The following is a 16,969-nucleotide window of genomic DNA, read 5'->3' on the forward strand; positions in this document are numbered from 1 at the left end:
GTGGATTATTTTTATTATTATTATTATTATTATTTAATTTAAAGCTATTCCTGGATTGTGTAATGCTGCTTTGTGAAAGTCTGGTGTTAAAAGCTCTGTATTAATAGAATAGAGATGAATTTAAAAACACTACATGTACATTTCGGGCACGTGACAGACGTCTGCAGAGCAATGTAGAAAAGTGCTTTGAAGTGTTTATGAATGAATACATCAACACAGCTCACTAGATCACAGGCTGAGGATATCAGCAGCAGCAGCAGCTATAAACTGAGAGGAATTCATTCACAGAGACTAAAAGTATTCTCTTCATTAAAATTAGTGCTAGTTTAACTATTACAGAATTACATTAGATTTGGTCCGAGGACAGACAGACATTGACTCGGCTGTTCGGACACCTGTGTGTGTGTGTGTGTGTGTGTGTGTTTATATGTACTTATATATGGAAGAGTTGTATTTAATTTCAACATCTAATTGTTTGTGTGTGTGTGTGTGTGTGTTTGTGTGTGTTTATATGTACTTATATACGGAAGAGTTGTATTTAATTTTAGTGTCTAATTGTTTGTGTGTGTGTGTGCTGTCCCCTATAAGTTAAAAAGCTGAGCTGTTGTATTAGAATTGTGTGTGTATTATATTTGCAATTCCGTTTCTTAGCGTATTTACGGTAGACGTGCTACACCAGTCAGTTTGCTGCTCCATGCGGTAAATAACAACTATAACAACCGTTATCTCAGCACTAATAAAATAAATCCCACCGCCTGTAGGACATTAGCGTAATCATAACGCTACATCACAGCTATTACAAATGTGTGTGTGTGTGTGTGTGTGTTTATATGTACTTATATACAAAATAGTTGTATTTAATTTCAGTGTCTAATTGTTTGTGTGTGTGTATGTGTGTGTGTGTGTGTGGGAGAGAGAGAGAGAGAGAGAGTGTGTGTGTGTATGTGTGTGTGCGTATGTGTGAGTTTGAGGGTGAGTGTGCGTGTGTTTGTGTGTGTGTGTGAGTGTTTGGAGAGCAGTATGACTGCTGACCCTCTAAAACCACTTTAAAAGCCATGAAAGTGTTTTTTATGACTCCATCATCCTACAGATCTTTAACTTCATCTCTCACCCTATTTCTTTTCGGCTTATTTGTCTGTTTATAATGTTCTGTTTTCTGTATTTGACATCCGGTGTCCCAAATGTCCCTCAGAGATGTCCGGGCGAGACGTTTTATTCTCTTCATGTCTGTATCTGCGTAATGCCTGCTGCTGATCTTCAGCTCATAATTCTGACATCGCTCATAATGACCCTGGAATGACGCTGAGTAAATCTCTGTCTTTTTCCTCTCTTACAGAGGCTGGATCTGGATCTGGGGATGAAGGTAGGGCTGGTGATATGAAACTACACACAAACACACACACACACACAATTGTATTTCTATATAAACACAGGCACATCCAGTCCAAATATGTACTTATCATTAAAATTTAATGCTCAGTTATTTTCCTTATCAGTCTTTCTGCATCACACACACAAACACACACACAGTCTTTTTCTGTGAGGAGAAATGTGTCATGATGTTTCATTAAATTAGATATAACACTTTATACATATATGTATATATGAACACACACACACACACACACACCTCCCTGCAGACACACATAACAAAATGTGTCATGATGTTTCATATGTATGTATGATGTGTTTTCATATGTTTGTATAGATAAACACACACACACACACACACACACACATACACAGAGTCCCTTTCTATCACTAGTTACCTCCCTGCAGACACACACATGACAAAATGTATCATGATGTTTCGTATGTATGTATGTATGTATGAATACACACACACACACGCACACACACGCAGAGGCACATTGCGTTGTTTTACCCTTTACGCTGTTCCCAGCCCCTCACTCCACCCACCGAACCCCCACCCCCCACAGAGTGAGTGACAGCCCAGTGTAAGCAGCTCCACATGGATATGAGACTCATCTGAAATGTGTCACTCCCTTCCTTTCACTCCGTCCTTCTTCCACTGCCTCCCTCTGTCCGCCGGGACTCCCACGCCTTTCAGGAGCATTCTGATATTAGCGCTCCACTGGTTTGGAAGAATGCGGCTTGGCTGTCTTTCGGAATGTTTTTTTTTCTCATCCTCTTTATGCGTCCTCTTTTGTCCCAATCATAATAATAAGTGATTTATATTTATACAGTATCTTTCTCAGACTAAAGACTGCTGTGGGGTAGACAGCCTTACAGGGAGCAAAGACAGAAAAGATCCTGAACCAACAGGAGGTCCAATCTCCACAGTACAGCGGGGATCAGTAAATGAAAAGGAGAGTGATGGCACAGGGAGAAGACGTGAGACATGGTTGAGCTTTTAGCTGAGATGTTTTTTTTTCTTTATGGTTTGAGACCTGATTCACATCGACTCCTGATGTCATGTGCGTGAACAGAGAAGTTCAGCCAATTGCTGAATTTTATACAGCCATAGACAAAACAATCACTAGCAGTAGCTACGCTGTGTATTTGTAGCAGAAACCAAATGATGTTCTTGCACTATTTACTCTGTACTCCAGCGTCCAGTGTTCGAAGTTTAATAGAGAAGTATCGTCTCAGATGGAACACTCAAACAGAAAACGACAGGAAGTACATGCCGTTTCCTTGTTTTTTAGTATTTCTCTACAACTTTTCTTGTTTCCTACATCAGCATCAAGCAACACACATCAATACTCACATCAACCATAAGTACCTTAACATCTCAGTCTAAATATTTGATCTTTGGATACAGAAATATTCTAAAGTTACGATTTTTAAACAGTGAAATTCTTCCTGAGAGCGAGGACCTGAACTGAGTTTATGATCTAAAGTATGTTAAGAGAAGAAACTGACCGTATTTATGCTATATCATGCAGTCTGTTTAGCAGCAGAGCTTAAGAATGCATTGTTAATATCTTGAAAACCTTTACAGGGAATGACACGCTAGGGCGTGAAATAAATGATGGTAAACTCTGGCTAAACAGAATCCTGGATTATTGTTGTTTGAGGTTTCACACTACTCATACTTTACCCGGGGTTAACAGTCAATCCTGGATCTTCATCATCTGATGTTTCACACTGTACAATCCTAAACCCTGGTGCAACCTTCATTTAATTTTTATTTTTGTGCCGTCGACGATCCTGATCCAATAAATCCAGAGCATGATCGCTTTAAATAACAACTTGAGATTAAAAAGACTCGACACTTGAAACAACAAATAAAAAGTTCAAGACTGCCGTTCTTTCACAGCTTTCTCATCTTTTTTGCTCTTTATAAGTTGTTTTGTGTAATTGACCAGATTGACGTTGGTATCCAACTTCTGCTAATTTTTCAGCCAGTTCCTAAAATACTCTTATTATTATTTAGAATGATGATACCCCGGGGTTAAACACAGTGTGAAAAGTCTGTAGTCTGTAGATTTCAAACCAATAATCAAGCTGTTTTGCATGAGGAGGAGAAGTGGGCACTGATTAGAAACAGAGCAGCTGCTGAAAAAATATTCATGCAAAAACACACACTACTTTAATTTGAAGAAAAAAAATTCTCACTGGTGCATCTGTGATAAATATGTAAATATATATATACACTGATCAGGCATACCATTATGACCACCTGCCTAATATTGTGTTGGTCCCTCTTTTTTTGCCAAACCAGCCCTGACCTGTCCTGCACTGTGTATTCTGACATCTTTCTATCAGAACCAGCTTTAACTTCTTGAGCAACAGTAGCTCGTCTGTTGGATCAGACCACACGGGCCAGCCTTCAATCCCCATCAGTGAGCCTTGGCCACCCTTGACCCTGTTGCCGGTTCAGCACTGTTCCTTCCTTGGACCACTTTTGATAGATACTGAACACTGCAGACCGGGAACACCCCACAAGAGCTGCAGTTTTGGAGATGCTCTGATCCAGTGGTCTAGCCATCACAATTTGGCCCTTCATCAAACTCACTCAAATCCTTACGCTTGTCCATTTTCCCTGCTTCTAACACATCAACTTGGAGGACAAAATGTTCAATTGCTGCCTAATATATCACACCCACTAACAGGTGCCATGATGAGGAGATAATCAGTGTTATTCACTTCAACTGTCACTGCTCATAATGTTATGCTTGATCGGTGTGACTTAAAGTCAATTAAAGATTACACACATGAATCTGAGCAGTTTTCACAATTGAAGTCAAAATTATTTACCAGTAAAATCATTTGTCCAGTCCAGTGATCCAATGATGATGTCAGTCTACTTTGACTCTACTGTGGTCACCATTTTGAAACGGGAAGTAGAATTTTGCGTGGCCAAACACACAAATGAGTGGTCATAAGAAGTATAAGTGCTCATGGAACAGCGCTTGACCAATCAGATTAGAGGACCATAACTAACCACTCTATAGGATGTAAGCATAAATGTGGTGTTGATGCTTCGTTCAGTATGTGTACTATCTGTATATATTTAGTAAGTCACTTGCTGAACATTAGTTGGGTTGTAAAATAGATGTTTCCTCACGTTGACAGACAAGATGGAGCTGCGAGACAAATTGAGGATAACGAAGCAGGGGAGAGGAGAAAAATGGACAGCGAGACAAAAGAAGAGCGATAAGACGGGACGAGCGTCAATAAACCGGGCGGGAAGAGAAAGAGAGAGCGAGAGAGACAGCTGGGGGGAAGTCGATAAGGCGAACGATAGCGGCAGAGGCGGCGGGGAGAGATGCAGAATGATAAAAGGCAGGGAGGTGGAGGTAGGCAGCGGAGAGAAAGAGAATTAGGAAAGCACAGCGGCAGTTTGGCGTGATAAAAATCAAATGTATTTTAATGGTCGGAGATAAATCTTGCGGGAAGCCGCGGAAGCCTATTGAGCACTTTACAGAAAAGCACACACAGATCACCAAGGCCCCCTCAGGGATTTCCAACACACACACACACACATACATCCGTCTGAGGGACTGCCAGGGCCAGCAGTGCATGCTGGGTAACAGGAGCCTGGAGTGCAGTGTCCGGTTTTAGAAGCTACATTCACAGAAGCAGTGTGATGTATCTGATTGTGTGTGATTGTGTGTGTGTGTGTGTGTGTGTGATGTGTACACTGTGATAAGGAAATCTGAAACATGTTTGTGAAGCTACGGAAATCAGAGGCTACAGTTTCACTACACAGATGATATCGATCCTGTCACTGCACTGCTTTATGGCCTTTAGCGCCACTACACCGTAGGAGTATGAAGTCATAAGCATGCGCTCAGACGTGTGTTTGGGGCGCATATGTTATCACGCCGTGACGTCCTGATGTACTGCAGGTTTGAGTGTGTAAGACAAAATTTGCTGTCATTTAATAGACATGTGCAAGCAGCACAGATGATAAGAATATGTGGTCAGTCAGATATATGAAACAATAGTAAAAGTCATGATTTCTTGTGATTGCTTATACTGAACTAGATAGAGTGAAAGTGATCAATTTGTGTGGTATTAATGTAAAAAACATCCAATGAGTGAAATCTCACAACAGTGTTGGCGCTGACAGGATCTACAGTATAACTACAGTGTTACTGATACATTTCACTGATTAAACCCTGCATGGTAGAATAATGATGCAGTTCTGTCCGTGGGTTCAATTGTCAGCTCGGTGTATAATCTGATGATACACGCTCATATCGTGTTAGTTTTTAGAAAACTAATTGTGTTAATGTAACCCAATTCAATCATATACCAGCTTGTTAGGTTCTGAATGAGATGAATAGCGTGAAGAGTGCATTACCAATGTCTTGGAAATGTCTTTATATGTTTAGATTTCAAACCATGTATAAAAAATAAAACTCATTTTGTATGAGGAGAAGTGTTTCAAACAGAGCTGCTGCTGAAAAAAAACATTCAAGTAAAACACACACTGTGTGTTTCAGACATTTTTTTAAGTTCAATTTACTAACAGGTTCTGTGAGGGATTGTGTTTTTCTATAATTCAGTTTTTTTCAGAGTACAAAGCGATGTTTTTGTACTCAGTAGATTTTACTAAACCTGAACTGTGATTTAATAAACCAGAATACTTTGGAGTAAATGACAGATTTTAAAGTAAATGTATAAAAAATACATAAGCATTACATCAGTACACTCAGTACAGATCTCAGTTGTCATATAAAATAATGCTTCCTTTTCTTATGTTACATGTTTATTAGACAAATAAACACATTTTAAAAAATTGGATTTATTTAAATGGTTTTTATAATGATTTGTTTTATTTATCATCACCTTCTGAATTTTCGATTCTGATTAGTCAGAAGATACGCAGTCCAGCAGCAGGATCTCAGTTTTCGATTCCCAACCAGCACAGCCACTGAGGGGTTAAACTCTCAGGGCTGGACAGTTTGCATCCGGAAGGACATCCGGTGTAAAACCTTTGCAAAAATCAACATGTGAGGATCGGACGGTCCTCTGTAATGACCCCGAACAGGGAGCAGCCGAAGGACAACGAAGACACGCCCCATTGTGTTTTGTCCTTTACTGTATTAATTATTTGCCAGGACTCTCCCTGACTGAAAAAAAAAACACTAGGGAGTCAGGGCAGGGGAATCCACATTTGGACAAAACTACCACATTGATGGTTTTACTGGACCTCCTCGGCACTATACCTGGACGTTGCCAGTCCAAAACAGATTGTGGGTGCACACACAGACAAAATAAATAAATCAATTACTTCTTGAGCAATCCTGCTGGGTCTACAAAGGTCAAGTCATTCTGTCACAAGTTTGGAGCACATTTTCAACCAGACTTATACGCAAGATGAAAACAATCCTTAGTTTATTAACGAAAACATTTTAAAAATGCAAATACCTAAAAACACAGAAACAAAAGCACAATCCTAAATAAACGTAACATTGAACAGTTAACCGTACACGACAGTACACAACAGTAGGCATTGTGAACAGGTTGTGAACAATGTCTCGACTCAAGAGGAAGGGTATAAATAGCAAACCTGAATAAAAGTAATTAAGCACAGGTGAAGACATAATCACATGACATTCACAATGAACAGCAATACACCTGCCAGTGCCCCCTAGTAGTCTGGCAGGGAATTGTCCCAGTCCACAGTGTTAGTGAAGAGAGTTCTGTATTAGATGCTCAGCAGGTTCACACTCGCAGCACTGACAGCATTTAAACAGAGCTTTTGAAACGCTTTTCATTCACATTTACCTCATTAACATAATGCTCACCTCCACATCTGCACCCTTATTCATTTATTCATAGCATATTTTGAACACGTTGGCAGCACGTCTCGCCGCGTTTAGCCGCTTTATTCTTGGGTTTCAGGTTCACTTTACTCTTCCTGGAGTCTCTTTGTTAGCCAAACTCGCCGTGACTAGCAGAAACACTGACCGCATGCAAACGCTTCCTTTACAATCCCTCTTCTCCCGCTGTTCTGTCCGTGAAACTATTCACACACTGATTCTTTAGAATATATCTCGGAAAGACTTTATAATAATCCCTGTGGGATTCATATACAGTCATGGTGAAATTATTGTTTACGGCATGACACATCCTTTAATGTAGATGGAAGTAGTGCGGCGTTTCACTTCCATTGTAATATAGTGTGCAAAAGTTTGTAAGTTTGTATGCCCTCAGGACAAAATTAAGAAGATCAACAAATGCAGCAAGACGTTAAGTCTCTTTGGGTTTTATTAACAAAACAAAAATAAGAACTAGAATAATAAGAAAATAATATGAAATATGAAGAGGAACAAAAAAATACAAAAGTGACCCAGGTTGAAAGCAGTTATAAAGAAATGTGTGTGTGTGTGTGTGTGCGCAAAGTTTTAGGCAGGTGTAAGGATAAGTTGCAAATAAATGCTTTCAAAAATATATATATATTAATTGTTTATTTTTATCAATTTACAAAATGTGATATTATAAATCATATCATTATTTGGTGTGACTACCCTTTGGTTTCAAACCAGCATCTTGAACAAAGTCAGGGATTTTGTAGGATCAGAGTTAGAGGTATGATTAGACAATTGATCTTCAGTTTGATGGTTGAAACACAGTCATTAACTTGAAGAGAAACAGCTGTGTAGGAGCTTATAACTGTGTGAGGAACATCCAAACTCTACTAAGGTGAGGTTGTGAAGGACAGTCATACACCATGGCAAGACTGAGCACAGCAACAAGACACAAGGTAGATCTACTGCATCAGCAAGGTCTCTCCCAGGAAAAGATTTCAAACCAGACCACAGCTTCCAGATGTGCTGTTCAAGCTATTATGAAGAAGCAAAAAGGAAGGGCAATGTTGAGGACAGTAGACTCAGTGATTGGCTGAGGAATCTTAATGCAGCAGATGAAAGATACATCATGCTTACTTCCACATGGGAATAAGTCCAGCAGTGCCATCAGTAATGAACTGGTGGAAACCAGTGGGACCTAGGTAAACCCATCTACCATCTGGAGAAGTCTGACCAGAAGTGGTCTTCAAGTGACTCAACTATGCAACAAAGCATAGGAACTGTGGTGCATAAAAATGACAGCAGGTGCTCTGGACTGATGAGTCTCAAAATATTAAATATTTGCCTGTAGCAGGAGGTAGCTTGTTCGCCGAAGGGCTGGAGAGTGGTACAATAATGAGTGTCTGCAGGCAACAGTGAAGCATGGTGGAGGTTCTTAGGGCTGCATTTATAAAAATAGAGTTAGAGTGTCCTCAATGCTGAGAAATATAGGCAGATACTTATCCATCATGCAGCACCACCAGGGAGGCATCTAATTGGCCCAAAATTCATTCTTCAGCAGGAGAACAGCCCCAAATATACAGCCATTGAGAACTATCTTCAGCATAGAGAAGAACAAGGAGCCTTGGAAGTGATGGTTTGGCCCCCACAGAGCCCTGATCTCAACATTGTGGAGTCTGTCTGGGATTACATGAAGAGACAGAAGGATTTGAGGCAGACTACATCCACAGAAGATCTGTGCTTAGTTCTCCAAGATGTTTGGAACGACCTACCTGCCGAGTTCCTTCAAAAATGGTGCAAAGGGTGGTCACACCAAGCTATTAACACTTCTATTTTTGAAAGAATTCTTACATTACAGCATTTTTTCACACCTGCCTAAAACCTTTGCACAGTAAAGTAAATATATGCTGTGTATATATATGAAAGTGAAAACAGTGGTCAGTGTAGTGTTGGAGGTTTCACGCCTACATATGTGCAGACTGGTGGCCAATCTTCACAGATTTCACATTCCATAAGTAGAGTATAAAGGTTGAATTAGCAGAGCAACAGCACAGCTGTACATAAGATATTGCAATCCACACTATATAATAGGAGACATAACAGAGTTCAGAAGATTACATACTGTTGGTGTGCGTCTCACTGGTGCGTCTGTGAACAGGGGAGTGAGTCTTTGTGGTGTATCAAGACCCAGAGTATCCAAGGTAATGTCGGCATACCATCATGAAGGATGAGCCACATCGAACAGGAGTAACTGTCCATGCAAGAGAAAGCTGTCTGGGTACTAACGCAAATTGTAAACAAAACAAAATCGCAGCTTAATTCACTGCAGAATTAAATATGCACCTAAACTTTCCTGTTTCAAACAAAACCGAGCTCCACAGGGTCAGTATTTATGCTCAGACTGCTATAACCAAACCTTTGGTCACTTGTGTCAATGCCAAATGTCCTTTCCTTTACACCTTTACAGAAGCCCCAAAGAAGCTCACCACCCTGACTTCTGCATGCCTAGAGTGAAGCATGAGGGTGGATCAGTGATGGTTTGGGCTGCAATATCATAGCATTCCCACTACTTGTGCTAGATAGGCTAATCACTGCCATGAACTACTGAACCGTTCTGAAGGAGGGTGTGTACCCAGTGGTTCAAACACTGTACCCTGAAGATGGTGCTGTGTATCAGGATGATGATGCACCAATACACACAGCAGGACTGGTGACAGAGTGGTTTGATGAACATAACAGTGAAGTTAAACATTTTCCATGACCTGCACAGTCATCAGATTTGAATGTTATTCAGCCACCATTTCTTCGACCAGCATCATGTAGTGACCTGGCCATTCTTCTGCAAGAGGAATGACTCAGAATCCCTCTGGTCACAGTGCGGGACTTGAATCTGTCATTCCCAAGATAAACTGATGCTGTATTGGCCACAATAGCAGGCCCTGCAACATTTTTGTAACTTATTTGTAGTCTGCTTCAGTCCAAACCCTGTAATATATTATTTAATATTTTTTATTATTAAAATTAATAATAATGTTTTTTTTTGCCCCACCTTTAGAATTTGATTACGGCATACAGTGTGGTGGCATTGTTTGGAAAAAGTATGCCACAACACAACATTTTTATTTATTTTCATCCATATCCATATTTGAAGATCTTGAGATCTTGCACGAGCACAGAGAAAGTCAAACCACTCTGTAGCCTTCTCCAGTACATCTCAAAGACTTTCAATAGGGTCAAGGTCTGGACTGTGTGATGTTTTGAAAATGTTTCCTTATGCTCCCTGAACCTCTCTTTCATGATCTGAGCCTGAATCTTGCCATCGTCATCCTGGAACATGCCTGTACTGGAAGAAAAGAAAATCCGCTGATGGGATAAACTGTTTACTGAGTACATTCAGGTCATCAGCTGATTTCATTTTATTGCCACATAATGTTTCTGAGCCTCAACCTGAACTGAGCAACTGAAGAAACCCCAGATTATAACACTGCATCCAGAGATTTGTACAGCAGGCGCTAGGAATGACGAGTACTTGCTTTGGAACAGGGTGAATCTGGACTTATCAGACCTCATGACTATTAATCACTTTACAGTCCAGTCTTTTCTCCCTAGCAAAGTCCTGCTTTGTGATAATCTTCACTAACAAGTTGCCGCACAGCTGTTTAGTCCCAATCCTTTAAATTCTCCTCACATCGTGTGTGTGGATATGCTCTGACATTCGCTCATAAACATGAATTCTGTTGAGTTTTTATGACGTGACTTCGCCAAGCATTTTAAAGAATCATATTTCTTCCCATTAAGTTGACTTAGTTTGCTCCTTCTAGGTTTTTAATAATTCCTGGTTGATGATGGTTCTTAACCCAATTCCAGTGATTTCAGTAGTCTTCTTAGTTGTTTTCATTGGTTGATGCAGGCCAATAATTCTCTCTTTCTGAAATACACTGACATCTTTTTCACCAGCACAGGATACGTCCCCGAGATGGCTGTTTAATAAACGAGTCAAATGATTTAAATAAAAAGGTTAAGAGTCTTAAAAAATAAGGTTAAAAGAATTGTTGCCAGCTGAAACATATTAATCCATTTATAATCTTTAATAACTAGTGTGTCTTTTCTATTTCTTTATAACTGCCTTCAACCTGGCCGGCTTTTGTATCATTTCAGTTCTATCCTCGTTCCTCTTCATATTTCTGTAAGTCTGACAGATTGCTTGGCCATGCTTTGCCCTTTTTTTCTGTCATATAAAATCAGATATAATACATTGCTTTCTTCAGATCAAATTTGGACACCAAGTAGGTTTATTTTTCTCTAGATGTCACCATATGTTCTGATTTTCGTTCCCTTTCCTACCCAGAATGCACAGGAGTGCAGAACTTCCCCTTAACTGCACGAGGTTTCCCTCAGCTAAATCTATTGTTGAAACAAAATTTGCATTAAGGTCATGTTTATTCTCCTCTGGAAATGTTGTTTGTTGTTTTCTCGTGACTAATTTTTTTTTTTTTAATCCAGATCTCTGGGGCCCGCAGGCTAAGCTACGTTTAATGCAAAGCCTTCAAACGAATCACTAGGGTCGGGTGTTTGTAACCTCCGTCTCCGAACCTGTTAAAAAGGGAACGCTGGAAGGCGAAAGTCATGTTTTCAGCTAATACGCAAAGCACACGGTGACTGCTAATGATCACAAACCAAGATCGATACAGAGTAGAATGACAGAACAAATGTAAGTTAACATGAAGCGTACAAGTCTCCGGTCAAGAAAACCAGGTCAGCCAACCAAAGCGAAGGAGACGCCTGGAAAGGAATAAACGATAATGAGCTACTTCGTTATGCTGAAAGCGTCGTCTCTCACTCTCTCATTAAAACACTGTTTGCTGGTTTTAATTACAGTCCAGAACTTTAAAGACACTTACCTGAGACACTGCACGAGGTGGAATAACCTCATTATTTCAGTTTATAGGCCAGCCATTTCCATTTTCGCCTTCTTTTTTTTTACCTCGCGAGTTTTCTCATCTTTCCAGCCACACATGGATGTCTGTTAAATAATCAAAAGGCAGTTGTTACATTATTGTAAACACTGTCATAGTCTAATTGCAGTGATTAATCGTTGTATCACAGCAGCCTGCAGTGATGCATCTCTATGGATTCACCATCACTTCATTAATCCTAATTACTGTACGGCAAAATCCGTTTACTGCTCCAGCCAGGGTTCCATCGCAAGGACCAATTATTATTTAATGTCGTTAGATTTTCTATAATCGATACCGAGTAGCGCGCGGGAGCCAATTACGGAGCGAGAACCTCGTGCCAAGCCATTATTTGTAAGCTGTTACTTTTATAAACTTATTTATTTATTTACCTGTTTTTTCGTCTGCAGTTGAAACATATCTGGTCTTCTCGTTAAGCAGCCGTTGTTTTCTTGTTTTCTTTTTTGTTTAGTTTATTTATTTATTTTTATGCATCTGGTCTCAGATCGTTATAAAAACACCCTCGCCTACTGTTACCAGGGAGAATTAATGACCTCACCTCTCCGAGGCGACGACAGTCAGCCACCAACTCCTTGGAGCACGGACTTTCCTCACTCGCTCGATCACCATGGAAACGAGGTTAGGGGTTCGAGTCACTGGGTAATCTAATCTCAACATTTCAGCTGCGTTGATGATATAGGAGGTCTGGAATGGTCAAATTTTATGCACTATATATATATGTATATTTATATTATTATAGGAAATATTATTAATGTATTATATATATATATATATATATATATATATATATATATATATATATATATTATAGGAAATATTATTAACGTATTATTAAATTTTTATATTAAATTATATTATATTATTCATGGACCTACTGCTTTATTACAACTAAGGTTAATCTGGAATATTGATAAAAGGAGACAATAAATTAGAAACGTAGTGCAGATGATAATAAAGGATGCAAGGTCACTAAACTGTAATCTATAAAATTGATAAACAGTTAGGGTTCACCTTGTACAGATCAAAATAATTGCATTCATGTAAATGGTGGCAGCAGTATGCAGTCTTAGGAGTGTCATTAAGATCCTTTCCTAAGACCAGTTATGCATCTTGCTCTCTTGCACCACTCTGAGTTTTTTTTTTTTCTGAGGAAATTAGATTTTTAATGCTTGGTACTTCACAGACTGCAGTATAAAGCAGATCAGAGGGAGCTGGAAAAAGTGAGTCAGAGTTATATTTATATATTTATTTACACGGTGCTCTGGGCTGCATCTTATCGCTGTGTGTTCAGGGGATGAGAGAATTATGCAATCCAGATGCAAAGCTGTTTTTATTTAAATCAGTCCTCTCTTTGCTCAATGGAGATGGCACCTTGACAAAAGCACTTAGCGGATCCTCGCGCAGGTTAACTGAAAGAAAGGAATTAAAATAAAGAGGGTTTATTTTTTTTTTTCTTTTCTCAACATTTTATTCAAGAAACACTTTGCGAAATTAAAATTACTTAGTAATCTTTTCCTTAGTTGTTACAGATGTGGACCGTAGACTGCGGAGACAGAAGGAAGTGATGTGAAGGAAAAACACAATCGTTTCATGTCACTATCAGCTCATTTGCTATTCTCCCCCCGCTTCATCAAATACCTCTAGAGTTATTAATATAGTCGGGGCCAGCATTGATGAAATGTAAATCTGTCAGATGTTGAGGGATCTGAATGAAATGAAACAAAAGAGAGAGGAGAGAGAGAAGGAAAGAGAGAGAGAGAGCGAGAGAGAGAGAGAGAGAGAGAGAGAGAGAGAGAGAGAGAGAGAGAATGAGAGAGATGGATCACAGTGTGCCTAAGCCTTCTGCTCCTCACAAAAGGCCGTACTGTATTAATATGGGTTACCCTTAGGCCAGAAGAGGATTTCTATTATATTTTGGGAAATATAAAATAATGACTTGGGCAGGTTAGAGAGGGCAGAGAGGAGAGCATCAACTGCCGCAGACGTATAAAGATGAGTCTCTGCAGTAATGGAAGGTTTATGCCTAGATTACTGCCGGAGAGAGACAGGTGCCATTTTGATTGGCAAGGCTCGTACGAGACGAAACGACCTCAAGGTCAAGAGACGGCGACATAAAGAAGAGAGGTCTGACATATAGGATGGGTGAAAAAGTGAAAGGATATAAGATAGAGGACAGTGCTGTTCACAGCCTTTTATCAGCCGTCACCTGCCTACTTTTTCATAGACGCCATCAGAGCATCATGTGTGACAGATTCTCTGAAAAGAAAGCAGTGAAGTAAAATAACATTCAAATGAATACTCAAGACATTTCAAACAGATGCTCAAGACATTTAAAAGAAATGTCCAAAACAGTTCAAACAAATGCTCAAGACATTTCAAAGACATTTCAAGAATTTTCAAGATATTTTTTTGAACATTTCAGTGCTCAGCATGTTACTGAATACGAATACTGAAGATATGCCAAACATACATTCAGGACATTACAAAGGAATGCTCAAGACATTTCAATTTTATTTCAAGATGTTTCAATGGAACACTCAAGATGCTTCAAAGCGAATATTCAAGACAAAAATATTAAAATGAATGTTCAAGACATTTCAAACAAATGTTCAAGACAATTGAAACAAATCCATATGCATCGGCATCTGATTTAATGACAGGATTCCAACTGAAATCTCAGACCATGTTGAAGATTCCCTCATGCCAGGAAATATACGTGTTTTATCTTGGATTTCTGAGAGGAATGGGAAAAGCTGGATGACCAGAAACCTCAGGACGTGGAGCATGGATTTTATCTGAAATTTGAAAGTGAAAGTGACAGGTTTAAAAAAAAGGGTTCGAACAGACGTGTTAGAAAAAGCAGGGGTTAGCACCAGCGACAGGCAAATACTCAAGCAACTTCTCTCCGGTTCCGGACTCCAGCTTCACCGTACCCAATTCAGAGCAAATATTTCCCTCCGTTCCACTAAGAAAGTAATTGCAAGAATCCAATCTACGATAAGATTTCATCGTCTCGCTGGTGTAAACACACTCCGTATCAGCAAGGTCATGATGCACAGTGAGGGGAGTCATTTCAGGCAAAAGTTTTAACTCTGCTGAAAAAAAGGCCTGTATTCTCATATTCCAGTTCATAGAATTTGCTGTTCACTAACAGTAGAAGTTGAAATATTTTTCAAGATGGGTGCAGAATTCACTTTTATTTACAATGCTGAACAAAGTGAAAACTGGGGTCAAAGAAAACAAAGCAAACCCTAGAATAAATATATCAATAAATATAATATACTAAATATCAAACAGAATATCAAACAGAAAGCTAAACAACACACTGGGGCTTAAACAGGCAACTAATTGACTGAGAAACTAATTACTAAACACAAAACAGGTGCAAAGCTGAACAAGAGAAATAAAACGCAACCAAAGAAGAGTTACCCAAAGGGTTGACCTCTAGTGGTCTGGCAGGGGAATGCCCAAGATATCTGTGAAGTTTGAAGTCATTTGATGCTTGAGGAATGGACATGCTCAGTAACTTATTGTTATTATTTACCTCATTAAAAAGATTGATAGGAATTTTCAAGAAAATGGAAAAAGCATCCAATGAAAATCTAAAATTAGTTTTTTAACTTGATTCAATTGAAACTTTTGCAGAAATGAGTGTGCAATCCTAATTTTAAATAATCAGAAACTGTTTTAGAATATAAACAGTCAAACATTTATTGCCTCACAGCTCCAGGGTTGAGGGTTTGATTCGCCTATGCCGTGTGTGTGTGTGTGTGTGTGAAGTTTGCATGTTCTCACCATGCCTTGGGAAGGAGGAGTTTCCTCCGGGTTCTCCGGGTTCCTTCCCCAGTCTAAAAGACATGTTGGGTGATTCACATATCTAAACTGTCCGTAGTGTGTGAGTGGGTGTGTGATTGTGCCCTGTGATAGACTGGAATCCTGTTTGAGGGTGAACCCTGCCTTGTGCCCTGAGTTTCCTGGGATGGACTCCAAGTTTCAAGTGACACAGGATGGATAGATGGATGGAGGGATGGATGGAGGGATGGGTGGAGGGGTGGAGGGATGGAGGGATGGATGGATGGATAGATGGATGGACAATCACATGTAAATAACCTGAAATCACCAACGGCTGGACTGTGTATGTTTTTTAATGTTCTTGTGGAGTTAGTGAGGGAGAAAGAAAATTCACTGCAGTTTAGAACTTTCACTCTGTTAGTTGCCCGAAGGAAAATACATCTCTCAGGTATAAACGCCTTGTTTACATGTCAGCCATCGAGTCATGCTTTACATCAAACATTACTCTTCATCATAAGCTGTCCTTTACACTCTTCAGCCTAGAGACTCTCGAGTACACTCTGCTGCACAGGACATGTGCTCTAAAGCAAACAAATCTAAAACAAGTTTCTCTGATAACCTGAAATATGTAGATATACTCACTGTTTCAATTCATGCTAACTTTTACTGGAACAATTCATGCTAATTCGTGCAATCGCTGATTTTGCCACAGCATAATGCAGATGAAGTTTATGGGTTAATTTTCACATCTCATCTCAGTGACTTTAACCTTGGCATGGTTGTTGGGTCATTGGATCCATGGCTGGTTGTTGGGGTAAATATTTCAGAAAATGCTGATCTCCTGAGGTGAACAGTAAAGAAAGTTAGAATGATGCAAAAAAAATCATCCAGCAAGCAGCAGTTCTGTAGACAAAAATGCTTTGTTGATGACGGAGAGTCGGAGGAGAAAAGCCAGACTGGTTTAATTTGATG

The 16,969-nt window shown here is 39.5% G+C and overlaps 1 protein-coding gene across 2 annotated transcripts in view; it reads left to right on the top strand.

Annotated features, from left to right (window-relative positions):
- tmeff2a (transmembrane protein with EGF-like and two follistatin-like domains 2a) overlaps positions 1-16,969 on the top strand; it is a 98,712-nt gene that overhangs the window by 54,677 nt on the left and 27,066 nt on the right. For both annotated transcript variants that reach the window (XM_058393454.1, XM_058393453.1), the window contains exon 4: positions 1,337-1,363. In XM_058393454.1, coding sequence (XP_058249437.1) covers positions 1,337-1,363 — 27 coding nt within the window. The remainder of the gene's footprint in view (positions 1-1,336; positions 1,364-16,969) is intronic.

Source organism: Hemibagrus wyckioides, linkage group LG06 (assembly GCF_019097595.1).
Source record: "Hemibagrus wyckioides isolate EC202008001 linkage group LG06, SWU_Hwy_1.0, whole genome shotgun sequence".
Lineage (NCBI taxonomy): Eukaryota > Metazoa > Chordata > Actinopteri > Siluriformes > Bagridae > Hemibagrus > Hemibagrus wyckioides.